The 22337-nt window shown below is 41.9% G+C and overlaps 1 protein-coding gene and 1 long non-coding RNA gene across 2 annotated transcripts; one reads left to right on the forward strand and one right to left on the reverse strand.

The window, feature by feature from the left end:
- The first annotated feature begins 252 nt into the window (after window positions 1–252).
- On the forward strand, window positions 253–6449 carry LOC129739260 (uncharacterized). The gene is made up of 5 exons (XR_008735785.1): window positions 253–485; window positions 588–1308; window positions 1368–1602; window positions 1683–1907; window positions 4846–6449. It is a non-coding gene; the product is annotated as an uncharacterized LOC129739260 (long non-coding RNA).
- Window positions 6450–14806: 8357 nt separating this feature from the next.
- On the reverse strand, window positions 14807–20254 carry LOC129737851 (uncharacterized protein K02A2.6-like). Its single transcript, XM_055729012.1, has 2 exons — window positions 19024–20254; window positions 14807–17613 (listed from the first exon to the last, which is right to left on the reverse strand). The coding sequence occupies exons 1-2, from the start codon at window positions 20252–20254 to the stop codon at window positions 14807–14809; spliced, it is 4038 nt and encodes a 1345-aa protein (XP_055584987.1).
- Window positions 20255–22337: the final 2083 nt, after the last annotated feature.

Consider the following 22337-nt stretch of genomic DNA (forward strand, 5'->3'; position numbering starts at 1 on the left):
AAATGACGAGTTAATTTGGATGAAAGGATCATTTCTAGAGTTTGTTTTGATTAGGTCGTATGAACCAATATAAACAAAACTGAGTTCTTGGCTGCGAATACGATTGATAAACATGCATTCTGTGTTTGATAAAAACTTGGTTTCATTTAATCAATGAATAAGTTTACCAAGATGGTTTGAATTTAGGACGTATAATCACTTTCTCATTTTCGAGTGCAGGTTGGTTTTTGCGTCATATTGCGCTGCCGTGCATTTGCCGTGCGATGCAAATCGTCGCAAAAAAATTGTTCATCGAGTTGGTTATACGACGTTTCTCGAGAAGTGAAAAAGTTTACATGAAAACAAAACGAACCCGGATCGGAACGAATATTGAAACCGGACAGATTACTGTCAAACTATTAGTTGTCAGTTTGAATCTATCCGGTTTCCCTTCGAATTCTGTTGGATTTCCTGACGATTTCTCCCCTGCCATAACAATGCGACAGGTATCGAGATCGATAAGTTCGGATTTGCTTCGAATTCTGTCAGTTTTGCTTGACGAGCCTGTCATTTAAAAACGATCGGTTTTGTTTTGTTTTTCTTTGTAGCACGTAGCGTTTTTGTTTCCGGTCAAATTATTTAATTCGACACCTGTTAGCAAATTAAGCAGCTGGCCTTTAAGGCTCACCACAGTCTGCTAGAAACGCGTTCAATTTGCTGAAACAAGGTGATGGACGAACAGCTGGGGGAGCTTCGGTCACAATTTCATGGTACCATTCTTTAATTCACTGTTCTGATAGTAGCGGAATCTGAATCTGAGACAGGAGTAAAACCCCGGCAGTGAAACATCAACCCTCAGGAAATTGCCGGTTTACAAGCAGTTCTTCTAGTGATTCAAGCTGCAGCTAACCAGGACGAAGTTGCACTTTGCGAACATCCCAATTGGGCACCTCTGCATTGTATCCCCCTTATGCAGAACACTCGCAGCGCTAGGAAAAAGCAAAGAGACTTCAGCTTTGGACAACCTTGAAGCTTCTCAAATAATGACCACCATCCCAACGACCAGCAGTTGCGGTAATCGTGGAATAGAATCCGAACTGGAGGAAATCGAATCGAGAAACGAAACCTTCCCACTGACTCTGGGAATGCTGGATCTCCTCTACACGCTGTGCGAAACAGGAATAACGAAAACTCTAGGGGCAGGTCCCCGTAAACCCGGCCTCGATAGCTACATAACTTTCATCATCGATGCAGTCTTCCTATGCTTTTACAATCGTAACTATAAAGATGTCAAATGCGAAAAGTGTGAAAAAAATGTTTTACCAAACTGTAGGTTATTTTTATAAATCGCCTTTGAAGTACGTTTTAACACAATGCTTACGTTACAGCATGGTATGCAGATACATATGGAATCGGTTCATTTGAACATGAAACACCCGTGTGATATCTGCGGCAAGGTGCTAACGGCCAAGAAACTGTTAGTCAATGCGGCTGCACGATGAATCAGCTCTTAGGAGGTGTCCCTATTGCCCCAAGGAATCGAATTGAAACATCAAATCATTTTTTCCGAGATACATCAGTTATCACTACGCGCTGAAAAAGGGTAACAAACTGTGGAATCAGGTAAGCTAGATAGATTAAATTTGTATTTCAAAATCAGCTTTCTAGCATCTGCCAAGTGATATATACATTGTCTGTTTCAGAAACCTTACATAATGTTCTAAGCAACTATCGATGTGTTATTTAACTTTTGACTGGATCTTTAGAAAAAAAACTCAAGAGTTATTTTAAAAAAGAAAAATCAAATTTTAAGTTGCTACACTTCCGGAAACACTCATAACACAGGATATTCACAGGAGGGCATTTGGATTACCGTCTTGGATTTGATTTGCACAACACCATTACCTGAAGGCTTAATTACAGTTCGGGTGAGTTAGCATGTAAAATCAACAGTTCTAAGAAGAGGTTTTAAAAGCGAGGCCGTTTGTAATTCATGTTTCAACCATTCCCATCAATTTTATCATATTACTTGGCCTCGATTATATTATATTACTTAGCCTCGATTCACATGTTGAGTTATGTCGAAAAAAGATTATTTCGTGTTTGTTTTCACGCGAACTGCAAAAAAAAACGTTTTTACTGATCAATAAGGTAATACCGTATAATTAATTTTAAAATTAACATATAAAGGATAAATTTTATAGATAATTCATCTAACAATTCTCTAAAAAAACATCGACAGCTGTCTTCAAAATATTCCGTACAGCCCGGTCAGCATCTGCTCGTAACTCTGTGTCGTGTTAGTCGTTTTGTCGTCACTTTAAGATTCTTGGCCCTGAACAAATGCGCCGGGGCCTTTCGTATGTTGTGGGCCGTGATGTTTGTTGATGTGAAATTTAAGGCCCCCATTATTGGTGTACCTTTTCAGACAATGGGGGCACTGTTTGAGCTTCGATACGTCGTGCAATCGTTTGTGATCGGTCAATTTTGATCTGCTAGTCAATTTTTTGTTACACTCATCACACTCGTATACGGTTATAATGTTTTCATGTATCTGCCTCACGGGATTTCGCAGCTCGGTCTGTAACAACGGAAAACATTGTTCCTGTAGTATTTTGATCAGAATAAAGTGTTTTTATTATAGACTAGCTGACCCGGTGTGCTTTGCTACACCTTTCTGAATCAAATGATGTTTTCAAAAATCATTCAAATTTTTATTGTTTTTGGTATTATTATAAATCAAATTATGACGAAATTAATAAGCAACCACTATAAAATGAGAGCTTCAGCTGGAGTTTCAAATTGCAACACAATCCATAACTTATATTCTGAATCTTGATTTATAAATTTGTTTTAAAGATCTGATAATTTTCATCTGTTTTCTTAAGTTTCGCCCTAAAAAAGAAGGGTCCCAAATTAATCGTTCGTAAATAATCTAACTTATAAAGTATGGTTGTTTTTGCTTGATATGTTCTGGATTCATGCTAAAAAACTGATTAGAGAGCCCCCCTGCCCTTCCCTTCACCTCCTGCCCTTCCCTTCACCCCTTGCTGAATGGAGATTGTAATCTTTAATAAATATTTTTTTCGTTCCCAAAAATCCTCTTATATCAAATATAGTTCCATTGGTTGATAAGTATTTAAGCTTTACAACAAAAATTGTATGGAGCCCCTTTCTTTCTTTCCCTCTCTACACTGTAAAGCATAAGAGTTTATAACAATCGTAGAAACATATCTCGTAACCAAGTACCTTTCCATGCCATATTTGTTTCCATTTGTTGGCTTCGTAAGCATAAATTGAGAACATATGCTAACAAAATTGTATTGGGCTCACCTCCCTCCTCCCATGTACCTTCTCACTGAAAGGAGGATGATGTGTCAAATAATCATAGAGTCATACCAAAATGATTTTCCATGTTAAGTATTGTCCATTTCTCGGATTTTGTAAAATAAAAGTTAAATGTAAGCTTCCCTCTTCCCTTACTATATTCCATGCCATGACAAATTTGGTTTTATTTACGTAGTAAATTTTTGAGTTTTCTATAAACTTTAAAGGGAGTACCATCCCCCTTTCCGTTCTCTTCTTTCAATAGAGGGGTGATAACTTAATATTCATAAAAGTATTTTTCGTACTCAAATACTTTTTGATGCCAAATTTGGTTTCATTTGCTCGATTAATTCTCGAGTATGGAAAAAAATGGAAACCCCCCCTTCTTCCTTTATATCTTACCGCTTAAAAGGTAGGGCTTCAATTAATAATAGAAACATTTCTAGTATCCAAATACACTCACATGTCAAATATGGTTCAATTTGCTTGATCATCTCTCCAGTTATACTGAAAATTGTAAGGGAGACCTCGCCTCCCCCTTTTCATCCACCTCTTCGAAAGAGTGAGGGATACCAAATATTCATAGAAGCATTTCTCGTACCCAAATATCGTTCCATGCCAAATTTGGTTCCATTTGCTTTTTTAGTTCTTGAGTTATGCAGTAAAAATTGTATGAAACTCCCCTCCCTCTTTCCTTCCTCCCCGCTGTAAGAAGGAAGGGGTCTCAAACAATCATTGGAACATGTCACGTTCCCAAATACCCGCCCATGCCAAGTTTGGTTCCATTTGCTTAATTACTTTCTTAGTTATGTTGAAAACTATAAAAGTGCCCCCTCCCCCTTTATATCTCCCTACTGGAAAGAGGGAGGGGTCTCAAATTATCATAGAAATATTTGTCGTATCCAAATACCCTCCCATGCCAAATTTGGTTCAAATTGCTTTATTAGTTTTTGAACTATATAAAAAAATATGAAAGAGGCCCCTCCCCCTTTCCACTGGAAAGAGGGAGGGGTCTCAAATAATCATTGAAATATTTTTCGTATCCAAATACCTTCACATGCCAAATTTGGATCCAATATCTTGATTAGTTCTCGAGTTATATGAAAAATTGTAAGGTAGTCCCCCTTCCCCCTTCCTATCACGTCACTGAAAGGAGGGAGGGGTACCAAATATTCATAGAAATATTCCTCGTTCCCAAATACCACCCCATGCCAAATATGATGCCATTTGCTTGATGGGTTCTCGAGTTATGCAAAAAATTGTCTTTTGTTTGGGAGGCCCCTCCCCCCCTTCATGAGAGAGGGAGGGGTCTCAAACTACAATAGGAACCTTCCCCTGCCTCCAATACCCCCACCTGCCAAGTTTCACGCAAGTCGGTTCAGTAGTTTCCGAGTCTATAGGGAACAGACAGACAGACAGACAGACAGACAGACAGACAGACAGACAGAAATTCATTTTTATATATATAGATTATTCGATACCTACCCGCAGATAGAAACATTTGTCACATTGATCGCACTTGATATCCTTTTGTTTCAGATGAAATCTCATGTGAATTCGGAGTGCAGCAGGACTGGAAGAATTTTTACCGCATATGATGCAAACCGTTGAGCCGGAGAATTCATCTAATGATTTGGACAAACTGGTCGATCCACCTTGCTGCTGGATTCGCCTGTGATTCAACAGGTGATATCGGAGATCGTACTTTATTTGAAATCACTGTACCAAATACAGATATCACAAAAAGGGAACTCTTATGGGCCTTTCCCGGCCGACAGGTGCTCAACCGAGGGACAAAACCTAAATCTAGCAAAAGCAGGAAGTTTCGTCCCGTCAAGTTGGTGGTCAGATAAACGAATCGGAAGAAGCAACCACAATCATTTCCCGCATCCGGTCCGATTTACCTTGCCTGATTTATCGACGCGACATAGAAGTTTTTCTGTTGACGATCACCGTAACTGCGAGCTGAACAACGTGAAAATCCTTTCGCAGCAGGAATCCGACCTCGGGGTAATAAGTGCCAACGCCTTCGACGGGATGAACCACGTCGATACGCTCAGCATACTGAACAAGATTGATGCAATCCAGGAGCTCAACATCACCCACTCGCACCACATTAGGACGCTCAAGCTGGTGGGTGCTAGAAGCAACAGAAGCAGGCAGTATAAGCCTGGAGGGCATCGGGATGTTGCATGTGAAAGATAATTACTTCACCTGCGGCTGTCACATCCACACCCTGCTTGATATCTCCCTGGCCATCGTCGTTGGAGGTAAACGGTTCTTGGGTCGCCGCAGATCTAACCAAAATCAGCGTCAGCGACAAACCACCAGCAGCAGCATATTCCGGCTGTTTGTGATTCTGGGTCAGCCGTAAGTTTTTTTGTAGCATCCGGCCATTAATGTTATGTACATGTACATGGTGTCGTTTTGTTTAAACCAGTTTGCCTGGGTCAAGCTCGTAACGTTCGCTTCAAGATGTTCCCCACCCTGCCGGTTCAGGCCGACGGGAAACCCTGGATGCAGACACCTTGTGAAAGTATCGGTCACTCAGGGCAGGCCACCATACTTAGAAAAGTTACGGGTTGATGACGCGTACGCTCGCATTTGTTTTCGCAGAACTTTCGACAAAAAGACGCCCAACAATGGCAACGATCCTTATTCGATCGATTTGTCCGATACTGATAACAATGTTAAATTCGTGGCGTCCCCGGATACATCGCTTACACCGGTTAAGCGTTCTCCAGTAGCAGGGACGCAACTATGCGGAACCGTCCCACGTCCGATTGTGACAGCGGGGGCTCCCGGAGGAGCAGGTGTAAGAACTACACCGAACAATGCGATGAGTAAACCTGCCGGTGCTGTTCAACGATCTGTATCGTCCCTTAGCACTGTGCCCGACAGCAGTCCAAAATCATAAACAAAATTCCAGCGCATTATAAATTTTTTTTTTCTAAATATTGTATATATTGCCAAAAACAAAATTATTAAAATTATCCATAGAAATAATGTTGTTTTATTTCCAAAAATTTGGAATCGGAACAAAAATTGACATCAGGGCAGAAAAACAACAAAAACAACAGGGCAAAGCGTTCGGATTTTTTGTCCGATTTCGATCGGAAAACCGTCAAATTTTGATGGGAAAACCATCTGATTTTGGTAGGAAATCTAACCGATTTCCGTCTTGAAACGACCCGGTCGTTTTGACAGCTCACTCGCAAAAACTTATCGTCGTCAGGAAAGTTGTGTCACCAGGGCACTGAATTCGTCGGAAATCGGTTGGATTTCTCGTCAGAATTCTAACCGATTCACGGGTTGAACAGACCGAAATCCATTCGATTTCGGTTCGTTTTTCCGATCCGGGAAACTGTCCACACCCAGACAGGAAAAATCGCCCGAAATCGGCCCGATTTTCGTCCGTTCATCTGCTCGATCGGTCCGAAATCGTATAAGAAATCGGGCCGAGTTTAGTAGAAAATCGTGCGAAAATGAATGATACTATCGATTTGGCGAAACACTGCAAATTGTTTTCAGGTGAGTAGAATGTGCTGTTTATAGACTTTGTTCTTCAACGTGTGAAAAGCCATTTTCAATTTCTCTCGTTACAGTGGAAACCAAAACAATTAAAAGCGATGAATGCTTTTAGACATTCCTCGAACAGCCAGTGGAGTCACAGGTATTGCCCGGTAAAGTCCTGGTGGATTCTTAACAGCCATTTCCGCCACGCAGTAATTCCAGATTGCGCCAGATGAAGATTTGCGTGGATTTATTGGATGAAATTATTGATAAATGTATTTCTTTAATCAACTCCGAAAGAATTATGGAAAATTTGGGCGAATCAAATCAGTTTTTGCAATCCATCTTATCGATTGCCAAAATGACGTTTACGCCAAACGAGAAATGCATTAAGTCGTAAGTACATCTTTATTAAAAATAATTCAGTTTACACCACTTTCGAGTACATCAGCATGTTCTGCGTCCAGTTTTACGTTTACTTTCTAATTTGCAGACAGATTTGTCCAACAATAATATTATGAGAATTGAAAATGTGATTCGAAACTTAAACATCGATTTTCTCAAAACATGTTTAGTGGCTCATACGACCTAATCAAAAAAAACTCTAGATTTAAACTTTGAAATAAGAGTTCATGATTCTCTGGTTTGGATCTCAATACAAGTTTGGATAAAAAATCGGTTGATATGATTTTTTGTACATATAGTCGTTCTAAATTCAACAAAATCAAAGCCGCTTGTATTCTGATTTCTACCATATAAGTTTTAATACTTGACTCATGTTTGCTGCATTTTTATAAATTCTCTGTGAATTTTTAACAAAACATGTTTTGTCGTTTTTGACATATTACAATTTGAATGAAAAAAGTCGAAAAGTTTAATTTCAGTTGAATTACTCTACATCATTTCCCAAAAATTTGAACCCAAACAACAAAATGTTAGAATAACGAAGCGTCAATTTCCGAAAAAAAACATTTTTGCAAAAACTTTTATCGCTCGCAAAAAAAAAACTCGAATAGATGAGCTGAACCAGTCTAATGCGCATTACACGCAACAACGTGGCGTTGCTTTGTGTCGATATTTGGTCGATATCCTTCGCCAGGGTTCCCACATGCATAAGAATATACATGTTGAAAAAACGCAAGTGTGATTCTGCCTCTCCTTAAATGTCTACAATTCAGTCTCATTACGTAGAAAAACATGTAGTACTATTAAAAATGTTGATGTTCTTTAAATATATTCAGTTACTGTGTAAATTTGTGCCATGTAATTTGTTAAAAATGTCTGTATGAATGTTAGAAAATCTTATTTTACAGACAAATCCTGGATCATGGCAGCCCAGTCCGTTGGAGAGTGTGTTGGTACAAAATACATTTGCAGGGTGGATTCAATTTGTGAGGTCTAATATTGTGCCTTAGCCAAGCAATGGTACCTAGATACAAAAACGCTACCTTGAGATTTCTTGGCAAGTTCATTTTATTGCGACTTAGATCTAATTCGAACTTTGCAGTTATCCTGCACGGTTGATCCGTGCGAAGTAAATAATCGCATTTGCATGAACCGCAACCGCAAAATTTCAAATCTATCTCTCATGAGGGAGGAATAGTTTGAGACAATTTCAGTAGAATTGAATAGAAGGTATAATACTTTGCTGCCTGCAGATGCATTAGCCAAGCAATGGTAGACCTTTTTAGAATAAAGCTATCCTAGTTTCATAGCTTATTGCGACTGGTTACTCGAGAGAACTTCTGCTGTTATCCTGCGCGGTTGATCCGTTCGATGTAAGCTGATGCTAATTGCATGAACCGCAACCGCAAAAATTTAAATGTATTTCTAAAGAGGGTGGAATAAATTGAGACAATTCCGGTCTCCTTGTACGACGGAATTAGGGACCTGGTACGACAATGGAGGAACTTGAATGAGAAAAATAAATCATAAATTGACTCAAAAGTACGTAATGGATGTTAGGATCCATCTGATCACTTACAAATATTCGTGTATTTGCTTTACCCTGAATGTATAAATACCTTGAGCTTCTGATTACTTTGTATTTAACGTGTAATAAATCACTTCTCGCGTAACGTCAAACTGTACACACGTGTTTTGTACTTCTGTCCGGTTAATATCACCACCTCTGCTGTTCTCAGGTTATGGGCCCAGCGCTACGCCCCAACCTGCAAATCTCGCGAGTGAAAATTTCCACGTGTTTTCGGTCGATAGTAAAAGTTTAGTTTATCGGTCGAGAAAAAGTATTTTCGCGATGGAAGTGGACAGAAAAGTGTACCTCTTTGACGGGAATAATTTCGCCAACTGGAGCTTCCGAATGGAAGTTCATTTGGAAGAGTTGGGACTGCTTTCGTGCATTCAGCAGCCGGCGGAAGAAGTGCCGGAACTTCAAGTTCTCGAGTCAGATCTTGCTCCAGTGAAATTGGAGAAGGAGCGGAAGTTGGCCGAAAGAAGAGCGAATGATGTGAAGTGCAAATCGGTCTTGATCCGGAACATCGCGGATTCGCAGCTTGAATACGTCAAGCAGAAGCGTACGCCGGTTGAAATCTGGAGGGCGTTGCGAAATGCATTTGCTAGAAAAGGTGTTTCGGGCCAGTTTTTCTTGCTCAAGAAACTGTCGGGGATGAAGTTTGAAGAGGGGAGTGCGATGCAGGAGCACCTGCTAGTGTTTGATCGTATAGTGCGCGATTTGCAATCAGCGGGCATAAATATGGATGAACGTTTGATAGTCTTTTATTTGCTCCAAACGATGCCGCGATCTTACAGTCAGCTCGTGACGGTACTCGAGACTCTGTCGGACGAGCAGTGTACGCTTGATTTCGTTAGGGCACGGTTGCTAAACGAAAGCGTGAAGAGAGCGAACAGCGATGATGTGGGGCTGGAAAGTGAATCCGCCACGTTCGCTGGGAAATCGTTCAGAAAAAGTGGCAAACTGAAGTGTTTTTCGTGTGGGAAAATCGGGCATAAACAAGCGGTGTGTCCCGATCGAAAAGAAGAAAAGTCAACGCACGAAAAGAAGAAGAATGTGCACAAGGGGAAAGCTCACGTCGGAGAAGAGACGACTTTCGTGTGTAGTTTAGTTGGTGGCCATTCCGTTGGCAGTGCAAATTACTCGCAAGCCAGTGCAGCGACGTGGATTCTAGACTCGGGGGCGTCTGACCACATGGTGGGGGAGCCCTATTGGTTGCGTGATATGGAGCAACTAAGTGATCCGGTTTCGATCAGAGTCGCGTCTGGGCAAGTGTTAAAGTGTAATCACTCGGGGACGGTCGACATGACAGTGAATATCGGCAAGAAGCAACGAAAGTGTGTTGTAAAAGATGTTCTGTATGTCCCGGGACTGCGATACAACTTGTTCTCCATACGGCGAGTGGGTTTACTCGGGATGGAGGTTGTGTTTGCGGAGAAAAGTGCAGTGATTAAGCGGAAAGGCGAGGTTATTTGCACGGCCAAACGGATGGACTGTCTGTACGAAATGGACGCCACACTGTGGAAAGTGATGAGCCAGAAGGCTCTAGTGAGTGAAAAGACGATGAGTGATGAAGAATTGTGGCACAGACGATACGGCCACATAGGCAAAAGTGGACTAAAGAAATTAGTGAGTGAAGATCTAGTGAAAGGCTTAGTGCTGAAGAAAGGCGAGTTATCAGGAGGCGAGCTGTGTGAGCCATGCTTGAAGGGAAAGCAGACACGGCTGCCGTTCATCGAGATGCCCTTGCCTAGGAGTGCACGTCCATTGGAGCTGATACACAGCGATGTGTGTGGAGGTATGAAGCCAGCAGCATGGAACGGTAAGCGACATTATGTATCTTTCACTGATGATTACACCCATTTCTCGGCGGTGTACATCTTGCACACTAAAGATGAAGTCTACGATGCTTTCGAAACGTACGTGGCCATGGCAGAATCGCATTTCGACAGCAGTATTTCGCGCCTCAGGTGCGACAATGGGGGCGAGTACGTAGGAAACAAATTTCGCGATTTCTGCCGCCGAAAGGGAATCCAACTGGAATACACCGTTCCATACACGCCCCAGCAAAATGGCGTGAGCGAGCGGCTTAACAGAACCATAATGGACAAGGCAAGGGCAATGATTGAGGACGCAGAGATGGACAAGGCCATGTGGTGCGAAGCAGTCTTGACAGCTGTGTTCATTATCAACCGAAGTCCGACAGCAGCGTTGCCGAGCGGTAAGACCTCGTACGAGATGTGGTACGGCCACAAACCCGATGTCTCCAAGTTCCGGATTTTCGGGAGTAGGGCCTTTAGTTTCGTACCCAAAGAGAAGCGCAGCAAGCTGGAGTCGCGTAGTAAGCCTTGTATTTTTGTCGGATATGGTCCTAACGGGTACCGCTTGTGGGATGGACGGAAGATTTTGATTGCCAGAGATGTTATTGTTGATGAGTCCGCTAAGTGGTTTGCCGAAGGAGGGGCATCGTCTATTGATAGTCAAGAGAATGAAACAGTTGAGCTGGCCGGACCGTCGTTGTCGCCTACGCCCGAAATCGTTGAAGCTCCTGTGAATCCGGAAGATCCAGCAATAGAACCGAATTTTGTCCCTGTGCCGGTTGTTGAACCGGACGAAACCAGCGATGATGAACGATACAGCGACTGCGAAGACAACCTGGAAGAAAGAGATCCCCTAGAATTTCGGCGAAGTGAAAGAACTCGTAATCCCCCAACGAGATTGAAAGATTATTCTTGCATAGCTTTCGCGCTCAACGCGGAAAGTTATGTAGACAACCTCCCATCGACTATTGAGGAACTGCGGAAGCGGGATGACTGGCCCGAGTGGAAGATAGCGGTCAACGAAGAGCTCAAATCTTTGACCGACAACAAGACTTGGCAGCTAGTAGACCTGCCTGAAGGAAGGAAGCCTGTCGATTGCAAGTGGGTATTTCGCCTCAAAACCAACCCGGATGGCACAATCTACAAGAGAAAGGCGAGATTGGTGGCCAAGGGATTTACCCAGCGTTACGGTTACGACTTCCACGAAACTTACGCACCAGTTGTGAAGATGTCAACCGTCCGAATGATGTTGGCAATAGCAAACCATCATGGCTTCGTTGTCCACCAAATGGACGTTAAGGCAGCGTTCCTCAACGGCGTCCTCACCGAGGACATCTACATGCGCCAGCCCGAAGGATTTGAGGAGGGGGAGAAAGTATGTAAGCTTCACAAATCAATCTATGGGCTGAAGCAATCTTCGAAGACCTGGAACGACAGATTCGACGAATTCGTGAAACAGATTGGATTCCGACGTTGTGTGGAAGATAGTTGTCTTTATGTCCGCCAAGGAAAGTCCGGTCCAGTCTACCTGGTGCTATACGTCGATGATGCACTCATTATGTCGAAGAATCTGCAAGAAGTCGAAGCAGTCAAGCGGCTGCTACTACGAGAGTTCTGCATGGAGGATCTCGGTGAAGCTCGGATGTTTCTGGGTATCCAAATCGACCGGGATTCAAAGAATGGGACTATGAAGCTGAGTCAGCCTGGCTACACCGAAGCAGTTCTCAAGCGTTTTGGCATGGAATCTTGCAAACCGGCATCCACGCCTATGATCGCCAACTTGCAGCTACAGAAGTCGTCGAAGAAGGAGAACCTTGAGAAACCTTATCGTGAGTTAATAGGGTGCCTCACCTACCTTATGGTAACGACGCGACCAGATATCAGTGCGGCTGTATCGTACTTCAGCCAATATCAGTGTAACCCATCCGAAGAGCATTGGTCGCACGCCAAGAGAATACTACGATTTTTGAGAGGTACAACTCACCATGGACTGGTCTACAGAAGAGAGGAATCGGCAAGGCAAATCATTGGCTTTGCAGATGCAAACTGGGCCACTGACCCCAACGATCGCCACTCCGTCTCCGGCTACGTGTTCCAAACTTACGGAGCAACCACGTCATGGAGTACTCGCAAGCAACGGACTATTGCCCTCTCGTCCACCGAATCAGAATGCAGTGCTTTGGCTGACAGTATCTGTGAATCACTGTGGATCTTGAAGCTGTTTAAGGAACTGAACATCTTGGACAACCCGAATACGAAAATATTGTAACATAACGGTTCCTGTAGTAGTTATAAAACGTTTAGAAACAGTGTAAAAAAACGTTTAGAAAACTATATCTGAAACCATAAAAAACATTGCACTTATCTTGAATTCCAAAACGACGGTCTGTTGAATATGGCGTTAAGTTATGTTACTGTTTAAAACTGTTAAAACAATTGTATGGGGAGACTGTTCTACAAACAGTTAAAATAAAATCTAAAAATCGCTTACGGAAACGTATTTAGAGCATTAAACTGTTATTGTTAAAGTATTCCAAAAAGTACCCTTGTAACTCAACTTTTACAGTAACAGTTATGAAAAGATTTACGAAATGTTCTTCCAACGTTATACTGATGGTTATGAGAACCGTACGCGATAATGGCGGACGCACTAAAAGGGAATAATTTTTGGGTTTTCGGATTTCACATTAAGTAATTCATTTTCACTATACGTTATTATTTATTTTTTTATTTAAACTTACTTTTAAGGCATGAAGGATTTGTTTTTATTAATTCCCAGCTTCCTTAGTTACATGGTGAATGAAGTGAACTATTTATGTCTACAGACATTGGCAAGGTCCGAAATCTCTGCGGTGCTATAGCGCCACCCACGAGGGAAATCCTCCCGGCGGCGTACTTGAGCTGCAAAAGAAAGCAGCATCGCCGACACTGAAATGAAAGATAAAAAACACAAAAACATATGTGAACATCTAATATACGCAACAAGAATGTTCACACATTTGCCTACCCTATAAGCAGCAGACGAAAACAGGTAAAACATAATTCAACTTACCTGAAAAACTGAATTTTTCAGCCTGGGCTGCTGGGCTGCACTGAGTCCGGCACCCGTTGTGCCTGCTTTCCGGTACGTTGAACCGAAACATGCACCGAAATTCCTCCCGAAATTGGTGTGGCAGCAATTCCACCAGCAAATCGTTTTTAAATTTCTTTTTCTTCTCTTCTTCTTTTAAAACTGCTATCGTGTCATGACAGCTGTCATCAGAGGTGCCAGATGTCCTGATAAATCAGGATTTGTCCTGATTTTCAAGAGACCGTCGTGATTTTTTAAATGTACTGAATTGTTTTGATGTTGAAATAAAATATTTAAATTTTTATTGCATTTAGTACAACCATCAGGATATCGAACTGATCTGTTTTAATCTTCAGATTCAGATGATATTTAAATGAGTTTTTCATATAAACTGTAGTCCAGCCAATATTCTTCTTACCTCTGTTACATCAATTAAGGCGAGTTCAGTACCTTTATTTTTCCTTTATTTACGCAATTTAATCAGAATTAGTATGTGTCCTGAAAATCCTGAAATTTTTCTTCATAGTGTTCTATTAGGTCGGGCAAATAGCAATCGCTGCAGATTTTTTTTTACTTTTTGCAGAAAACTGAGCACTTTTTGAAAAGATTTAACCCGAACTATAATTTATAACTGACAGGCTCATGTACTCCTAACAATAAACATTAAAAATTAAAGAGTTGTAATCGTTTATTATAAAAATTCGTGCCGGAACCAAACAAAATCAACAAAACTATTGTTTTAAAGATGAAGCATGCTCAGTTTAGTGAAACTTGTTAATCTGTCTCTCATGAATTCGGGCTGAGTTTTCTTTTTTCAAACCATCTGGCATCCTTGACCCGCATTTCGGTAATTTTGACGTGAGTTTGACACATGACATGAACGCTAAGCGTTATGGTACGAGAACAGTTTAACGATTATTGATAAAATTAAAGTAAATCGTTAAACAATTCATTTACCTTTCCAGATGTTTACAAAGACATGTGGTGTTGTCGAGTATCTAATAATGACTGTTTATTTACATAGAAATCATAGGGTAGTAAGAAGTAACATAACAGGGTGGTTCAAATACAACATCTTCCCTTTTCGAAAAAGTAATAACAATAATTATATGAAAAAGAAAAATTTTACATGACAAAATCTGAAAATCTTGATGGTTTTTTCACTTCTCTTCTAGGTCGCTCTGCAGGAATCTCCGGAAAACCCTTCTCGTCAGTTGAGCCGCTCTGGTCAACGCTTGAAGAAAAACGTTGATCCTGTCGTGGCAGTGTCGTTTTATCCCCAGTTGCGTTGATAGTGCCATAAACACGCTGCTTCTCTGGATTAGGCAACTCTCGATCATCTTCGCTGTTCTGCTCTACTGACTCCTTCGTAATACACATCGGATGTAAACGTTCAGCCTCCTCCTGTCGCACTGGCTTCACCACTTCAGATGTTTGTTCGTTTCGTTTGCCGGGTTTCACGTGAACCGCACTTCTACGGTATATCGCGCCATCGCTCATTTCAACTTCGCATGACTGATCCTCGAGTCGCCGCAACAGAACTGCTTTCTCCCACGTTGAGTGAAGATCCGGTCTACGTTGAACCAGCACTTTTGCTCCAACTTGTAACTCTGGCAGCTTCTTTGCTCTTTTGTCGTAACTCATTTTGGTAATAGCTCTCTTGTGTCGAATACTTTCCTCTACATCCTGTGACTTGGGCGGCTTCAGTCGGTTCGCGATGATTGGTACGGTGCTTCGAGTAGTTCTGCAAAACAGTCTTTGGTTCGGACTGGATCCTACAGCATTCGGAGTATTACGATGCTGCTGTAGAGCTCTCCAAAAGTCAGCTCCACTTTTAACGCACTTTTTGTACAGCTGCTTCATAGCCTTTATTGAAGATTCTGCTTTTCCATTTCCCTGGGCGTGATACGGAGATGACGTTACTGGCATAAAATCCCATTCTCGTGCAAATTCCCTCCATTCTACGTTGTCGAACTGTGGTCCGTTATCTGTGACCACTACCTCCGGACTTCCATGTCGTGCAAAATTACGTTTGCAGATTTTCACAATCGTATTGGTTTTAGAGTCGCTTAAGAAATCTACTTCGACAAAGTCTGAGAAACTATCAGCTGTAACCATTATAGTTAACTTCTTGTTGCCAGTCTTTATTTCGCCCAGGTCAATATTTACTCGCTGAAATGGGTACTCTGGTATAGGGTGCGTGGTCATGGGAGGTTTGCACTGATTACTGCTAAACTCCATACAAACTTCACAGTTTCGGACATAATTTGTAATCTGATCGGTCATCCCTGGCCAGAAGAATGACTCTCGTGCTGCACGAAGCGTATAGTCAATACCTAGATGCGCCATGTGTAAATTATCTAGCAGCTTCTTTCGTAGACTTTTTGGCACTAGCACTCTGCCACTCTTGAAAATAACTCCTTGACACGTTGAAAGATCGTATCTTATTGCCCAGTAAACGTACATCTCATCTTCCAAATCAGCTTTATTTTCTGGCCATCCGTCGATTAGCAATTGCAATAGTCTATACAAAGTTCGGTCCTTTCTGGTTTCAGTCGCTATCTCTCCAAATCGTTCATCCGAAACGCTGATAAACTCAACAACATTGACTTCAGCAATTTCTTGAAATGCCGCTTCCACTTTGTCGCTTTGTTGGGTCCTTTCGCTGGGTATGGCCGTTCTTGATAGCAAATCTGCTATATGCATTTCACTACCTTTTCGGTACCGAACTGATATGTCGTAACGTTGTAGCGTCATTCTCATTTTTTGAAGACGTAGCGGTGCATCTGTTATTGGCTTCTTGAAAATGTCCTCTAAAGGTTTGTGATCGGACTCTACGACTGCAAACCTTCCTGCCACATATTGATCAAATCTCTTGCACGCGAACACAATTGCCAAGCATTCCCGTTCAATAGGAGCATAATTTCTTTCCGTCTTGCTCAGAGTTCGTGAGGCGTATGCCACCGGTCTGCCTAGTTGAAGTAAAACACATCCAACTCCCAGCATGCTTGCGTCGCATTGAATAACTAGCGGTTCAGTTGGATCGTAATAGCGCAATATGGGTGCCTCTGTCACCAACCGCTTAATTAATCGAAAACAATCTGCCGCCTCTTGATTCCATTCGAACTCTGCTGTGTCACGGGTGAGCCTTCGAAGTGGAGCACTAACTTCAGACAACCTCGGAAGAAATCGCCCCAGGTAGGTGACTAGTCCCAAAAAAGTCAACAGCTCTTTCTTATTTCCTGGAGGTTGAATGTCCAAAACAGCAGATATTTTGCCCGGATCTGGTTTAACTCCTTTGTCCGTCAAAATATGTCCGAAAAATGGCACCGACGATAACGCCACCTTTGCTTTTGCTCTGTTCAGCTTGAGTCCTCTTTCTCTGCATCGTAGAAATACTGCTTCCAAATTTCGATTGTGGTCGAGCATGGCTGCCTCCATTGTGTCACCACAACCGAAAACTACTACGTCATCTGCTAAACAACGTACGCCTCTAAGCCCGGTAATAATCTGTTGTTGTGCCTTTTGAAAAACTTCAGGAGCGCATGAAATCCCAAATGGCATCCTCTTCCAACGATACACACCCATTGGTGTCCAGAAGGCCGTCAAATCCGAGCTCCGTTCATCTAGATCCAAATGCCAAAATCCGTTTTTTGCGTCGAGTACCGTGAACACTTTCGCTTTAGCAAACTCCGGAAGCAGCTCCTCTATCGTCGGGATCTGATGATTCATACGTTTTATAGCCTGGTTTAGTTCCGCCGGATCCAGGCACAGCCGTAATTTGTCGCCTTTCTTAACTAGCACGAGATTGCTCAGCCACTCCATGTGTCTGTTGACCGGTTCAACTATTCCTCTTTTCTCTAAATCCTCTATCTTGGTTTTCAACTCCGGGAGATATGCGAGAGGAATGCGTCGTGCTTTTTGTTGGACCGCTGTAATGGAATCATCAATTTCAATTTTGAATTTCCCGCATATGAAAAAACTATACCTCAAAAAATCATAACGATAATCGAACCCCTCCAGAAACTGTAACTGTTCATAAAAACATAGCTCCAAAGTTAAACTTTTCAATTGAAATAAATCAATTTTGAATAAAACGATTCATACCAAGCTTTCACGTTTATATGAAAAGTCACGTTATGGGTAACGGTTTGAACTATTACCGATAGCTTTTAAGTAAACCGTAAAAATCATCCTGAACGATTACTCCTAACGTTCGTATAATTTTGACACTTCTCGAATTTCAGGATGACAGCTGTCATGACTGCTACCCAGTTTTGAGAAGAAGAAAAAAAATAATAAGAAATTAATTAAAAAGTACACTGATGAAATTGCAGCCAGCCCAGCAGCGATTTTCAAGGAAATTTTGGTGTTGTAGCTACACTAACGTATCGAAAAGACGGCATACCGCGAGCCGCACTCAGTACTCAGTACAGCCAGGCGACGAAAAGCTATTTTTCAGGTAAGTTGGATTGAAGTTGTTTCCGCCTGCTGCTTATTCGGTAGTCAAATTTTTTAACGTTCTAATTGCTTATAATATTTTATGTTTCTAATTTAATTTTAATTTCATTTTAGTGTCGGCCAATGCGCTCTTCTATGCAGCCCGAGTACGGCGCCGGGGGAAATTTCCTTGCTGGTGGCTGGAGACGCTACGGAACTGCATAGATTCCGGATCTGATTTGCCAATGTCTGTAGACGCACCACTTCATTCATCATAATGTTGAAAAGCTACGAAAGCTGGATCAGAGGAATCCCCTGAGAGGATTAATAAAAAAACCCTGTATGCCGTAAAAGTAAGTTTGAAAATAAAACAAATAGTGAAATTCAATGACAATTCCAACTCAATCCGAAAATCCAAAAAATATAAAATTTCCTTTTGGTGCGTCCGCCATTATCGCGGATCCCATACGGTACGGTTCCCATAAACATCAGTATAACGCTGGAAGAACATTTTGTGGAATCGTATCATAACTGTTACTGTAAACGTTCAGTTACAAGTGCACTTCAAGGATAACTTTAACTATAACGGTTTGGAATTCTAAATATGTTTCCATGAGCGGTTTTGGGAAGTTATCTCAACTATTTGTAAAACAGTTCTCCCATACAGAAGTTTTAACAGTTTTAAACAGTAACATAACTTAACGCCATATTCAACAGACCGTCGTTTTGGAATTCAAGATAAGTGGAATGTTTTTTATGGTTTCAGATATCATTTTCTAAACGTTTTTTTACGCTGTTTCTTATCGTTTTATAACTACTACAGGAACAGTTATGTTACAATATTTTCGTATTCGGGTTCCCATGGAATACACCGTCACCTTCAAAAACGTCATGGTACTTACGGAGGATCCCATCACAGCTCTGATGCAAAGCGGTCACATTGTATATATCCTGTACTTTGATGATTCCAAGGTCGATTGCCGATTGTGACGACAGCAACGGTGGTCTTGTTTTCTTGACAATCACAAAAGTTAGTGACTTGGAGCCATCTTTTAACTCAACGTCCAAGTTCACTTTTCCTTTCGGCGCTATTATTTTTCCCGAGTAACACCTCAATTTGATTTTCGTGGAAAAAATCTTCGCATTTGGTGACATCCGCATCAGATCTCTATAGCAAAGCACGTTCACTCTGGCTCCTGTATCGACTTGTATGTCCAGAGGCTTTGGTGCTCCAGTGCAATTCACTACTCTTAGCTGCACCATAATTTTTCCAGCGTCCTTCATTTGTTCACCGTCAACCTTGGCAATGTCCACGTACTCACATTCTTCCTCGTCATCTGAACTTTCCGCACTTCCAGAGCTATCTTCCATTTGTCGGATGTTTTTGTTCCTGGGTCCATTCCTCACACGATTCGCACGACAAACTGCTTTGTAGTGGTTCAGCTTCCCACATGCACGGCATTTACTTCCGAACGCTGGGCATTTTTTTTTATCTTTCGGGTGTTTTCCGCCGCAGTACTTACACTTGTTTACAAATTTCATTGTAGCTGTCAACTTGAAAGTTTCCCTGGCAGAATCCTTCGTGACTGACATTCGTTCGTATTTTCGTGCCAGCTCTTCGATTTGTTGATGCTCCTTGACTTTTTTCACCATGTCATCCACCGGAATATCACCAGCCTTGAGTAGCTCCTTTCTCGTCTGATGGTCTCGCACACCAGCTATCACTCGATCTTTAAGCAGATCTTCCTGCTGAGCCGCGGTGTACCCACAGCTGGTCGCCTTCTTTTTAAGCCGTTTCACAAAATCTTCTATTTTTTCTTCTTCCTCCTGGCACATCGCATTGAACTCGGCACGCTCCATCCGTCGGTCACGTTGTGGTCTCAAATGCTGCTCGATCCGAGATAAAATTTCATCCGGCAACGCAAGCTCCTCCTCCGTCAGTTGCAATTCCTCAACTAGCATCACACCTTCTATTCCCATGACCGCCATCAGGGTCGCGACTTGCTGATTCGCCGCCTTTTTCGCTACCTCCGTGGCTAAGGCGTAGTATTTCCACTGCAGCCGGAATATTTTTATCGCCTCTCCGTCGTCACCGCCCAACTTCAGCGGTACTGGAACTGGTATGTTGGCCATTTTAAGGTTAGGTTTGTGCCGTAAATTTTCTCGGTTAAAATCTTCCCGATTCCGCTTCGCGTCGCGATTTTTATTACGGATACTGTTACCGAATTAAACGTACTACGATTAAATCGCGACTTTAACCCGTTATTGAGACATTAAATCGAAAAAATGCCCACTTTTGACACCATGTTTACAAAGACATGTGGTGTTGTCGAGTATCTAATAATGACTGTTTATTTACATAGAAATCATAGGGTAGTAAGAAGTAACATAACAGGGTGGTTCAAATACAACACCAGATACCATCACTACTCACATGAACGTTCGTTTTATTTTCTTATCGTTGTCAAAGTAAAGTTTTAAATTATAGCTACGTTTACGAAGACAATAACTTTTTTTGGGACCGTGGATGTATCGTATTGACTATTTGTAATATAGTTTTTTAGTATGCGGGAAGGAAAACGTCGTCATCTTCGAAGACAACCAGTCCGCTATAGCAATAGCTGAATCCGAAGCACCGTCCAAGAAACTGAAACATACCGACGTTAAGTTGCAGTTCATCAAGGAGTGTGTTTCGAATCGAAAGGTGACCATCCAGTATTTGCCAAGCGGTGAGCAGCCGGCAGATATGCTGACAAAAGGTTTAGTTCCTGCAACGTTTTCCAAGCACTGTGCTAGATTGGGGATACTAAAGTGATAAGCTTGAGGAGGGGTGTTAGGATCCATCTGATCACTTACAAATATTCGTGTATTTGCTTTACCCTGAATGTATAAATACCTTGAGCTTCTGATTACTTTGTATTTAACGTGTAATAAATCACTTCTCGCGTAACGTCAAACTGTACACACGTGTTTTGTACTTCTGTCCGGTTAATATCACCACCTCTGCTGTTCTCAATGGATTGATCTATTTCCTACATAGTTTCATAAAACAGTATTAGAAATATATTTCAATGAATAAATATCAGTTTCAAATCAACATGGAAGGCAATTCTATTGAATTAATGAAAGCAGCTTCCTTAAGCCGTTGTCTTAGGTACATTTACCCTACATGTTTTCGTTATTTTCTGATTTACGACTTCGACAACATCATATATGATGTTATAACGATGTCCGAAATATTTTGGTACTTAATGCCACATTGGCGGCATGTTGTACATTAAAGGATACGATTCATACACATTTACGATGATGGGATGATTTACAGTTCCAACCAGGCATGCATTTTCTCCATGGAGAATCTCTGCGGTGCGGGTTTTCTTAATCCCCACGGAGATTCTCTGAACTTCACCACGGAGATGTTTAACTAACACCACTGGAGAGAATTTTGGAATTCAACATCAACGAGCGTGAGAATGAGAGCTCTTATGTTCCCCACATTCACCACCGAGAACACCGATCGATCCAATTATTGAACACGAAAACATTGCAGGTGATTGCATACTTTAAGGGGTATTACGTGTGATACTATACTTGAAGGGGCAATTCCAATTGGACTGGCAACAAAGAAAAAGTTTGTTTATCTGAAAAAGAAATGTTTACTTATCCGTTGCTGTCATATCATATTTAAGATCTCTATAAATGAAAAATGTTTATTTAGTGTGTAACCAACGGTTCCCCAGACTGCTCAGCCGAGCAAGAACCCCCCTCTAAGCCTCAGGGTCGGCACACTCGAAGATTCGGAACAAGGAAACACCTTAAATGCGCATTAAAGAATTCCCACCTTTATTTCCTTATCTTGGCTTACAATTATGGCCACTAGCACTTCCCCTAGGAATATTGGGTTGTCCTACCTTGTGGTTGCTTCTTACAGGCGGGATCAGCCAAGGCATGGGCCTCGGAATGTCTTGTCCAAGACGACGGGTGCCGGAAGGACTCTTGAATATTGGTCCCAGGTAAGGTCAACGGTCTCTGCTGGCACTGCTTGCACGGCTTGTCCACCTATGGACGTCTAGGCCGACGATCGTTGCGGGCTGCCTGGTTGCACTACTCCAATTCCGAACACCACGAGGGGGGAATTCTGGTGCAGATGATCGGCTCCCGCGTTTAAGGTACGGGCGGTCTAAGAGCCAGGCCAGGCACAGCACGGATCCCAAGG

This window comes from Uranotaenia lowii, chromosome 1 (assembly GCF_029784155.1).
Source record: "Uranotaenia lowii strain MFRU-FL chromosome 1, ASM2978415v1, whole genome shotgun sequence".
Taxonomy (NCBI): Eukaryota; Metazoa; Arthropoda; class Insecta; order Diptera; family Culicidae; genus Uranotaenia; species Uranotaenia lowii.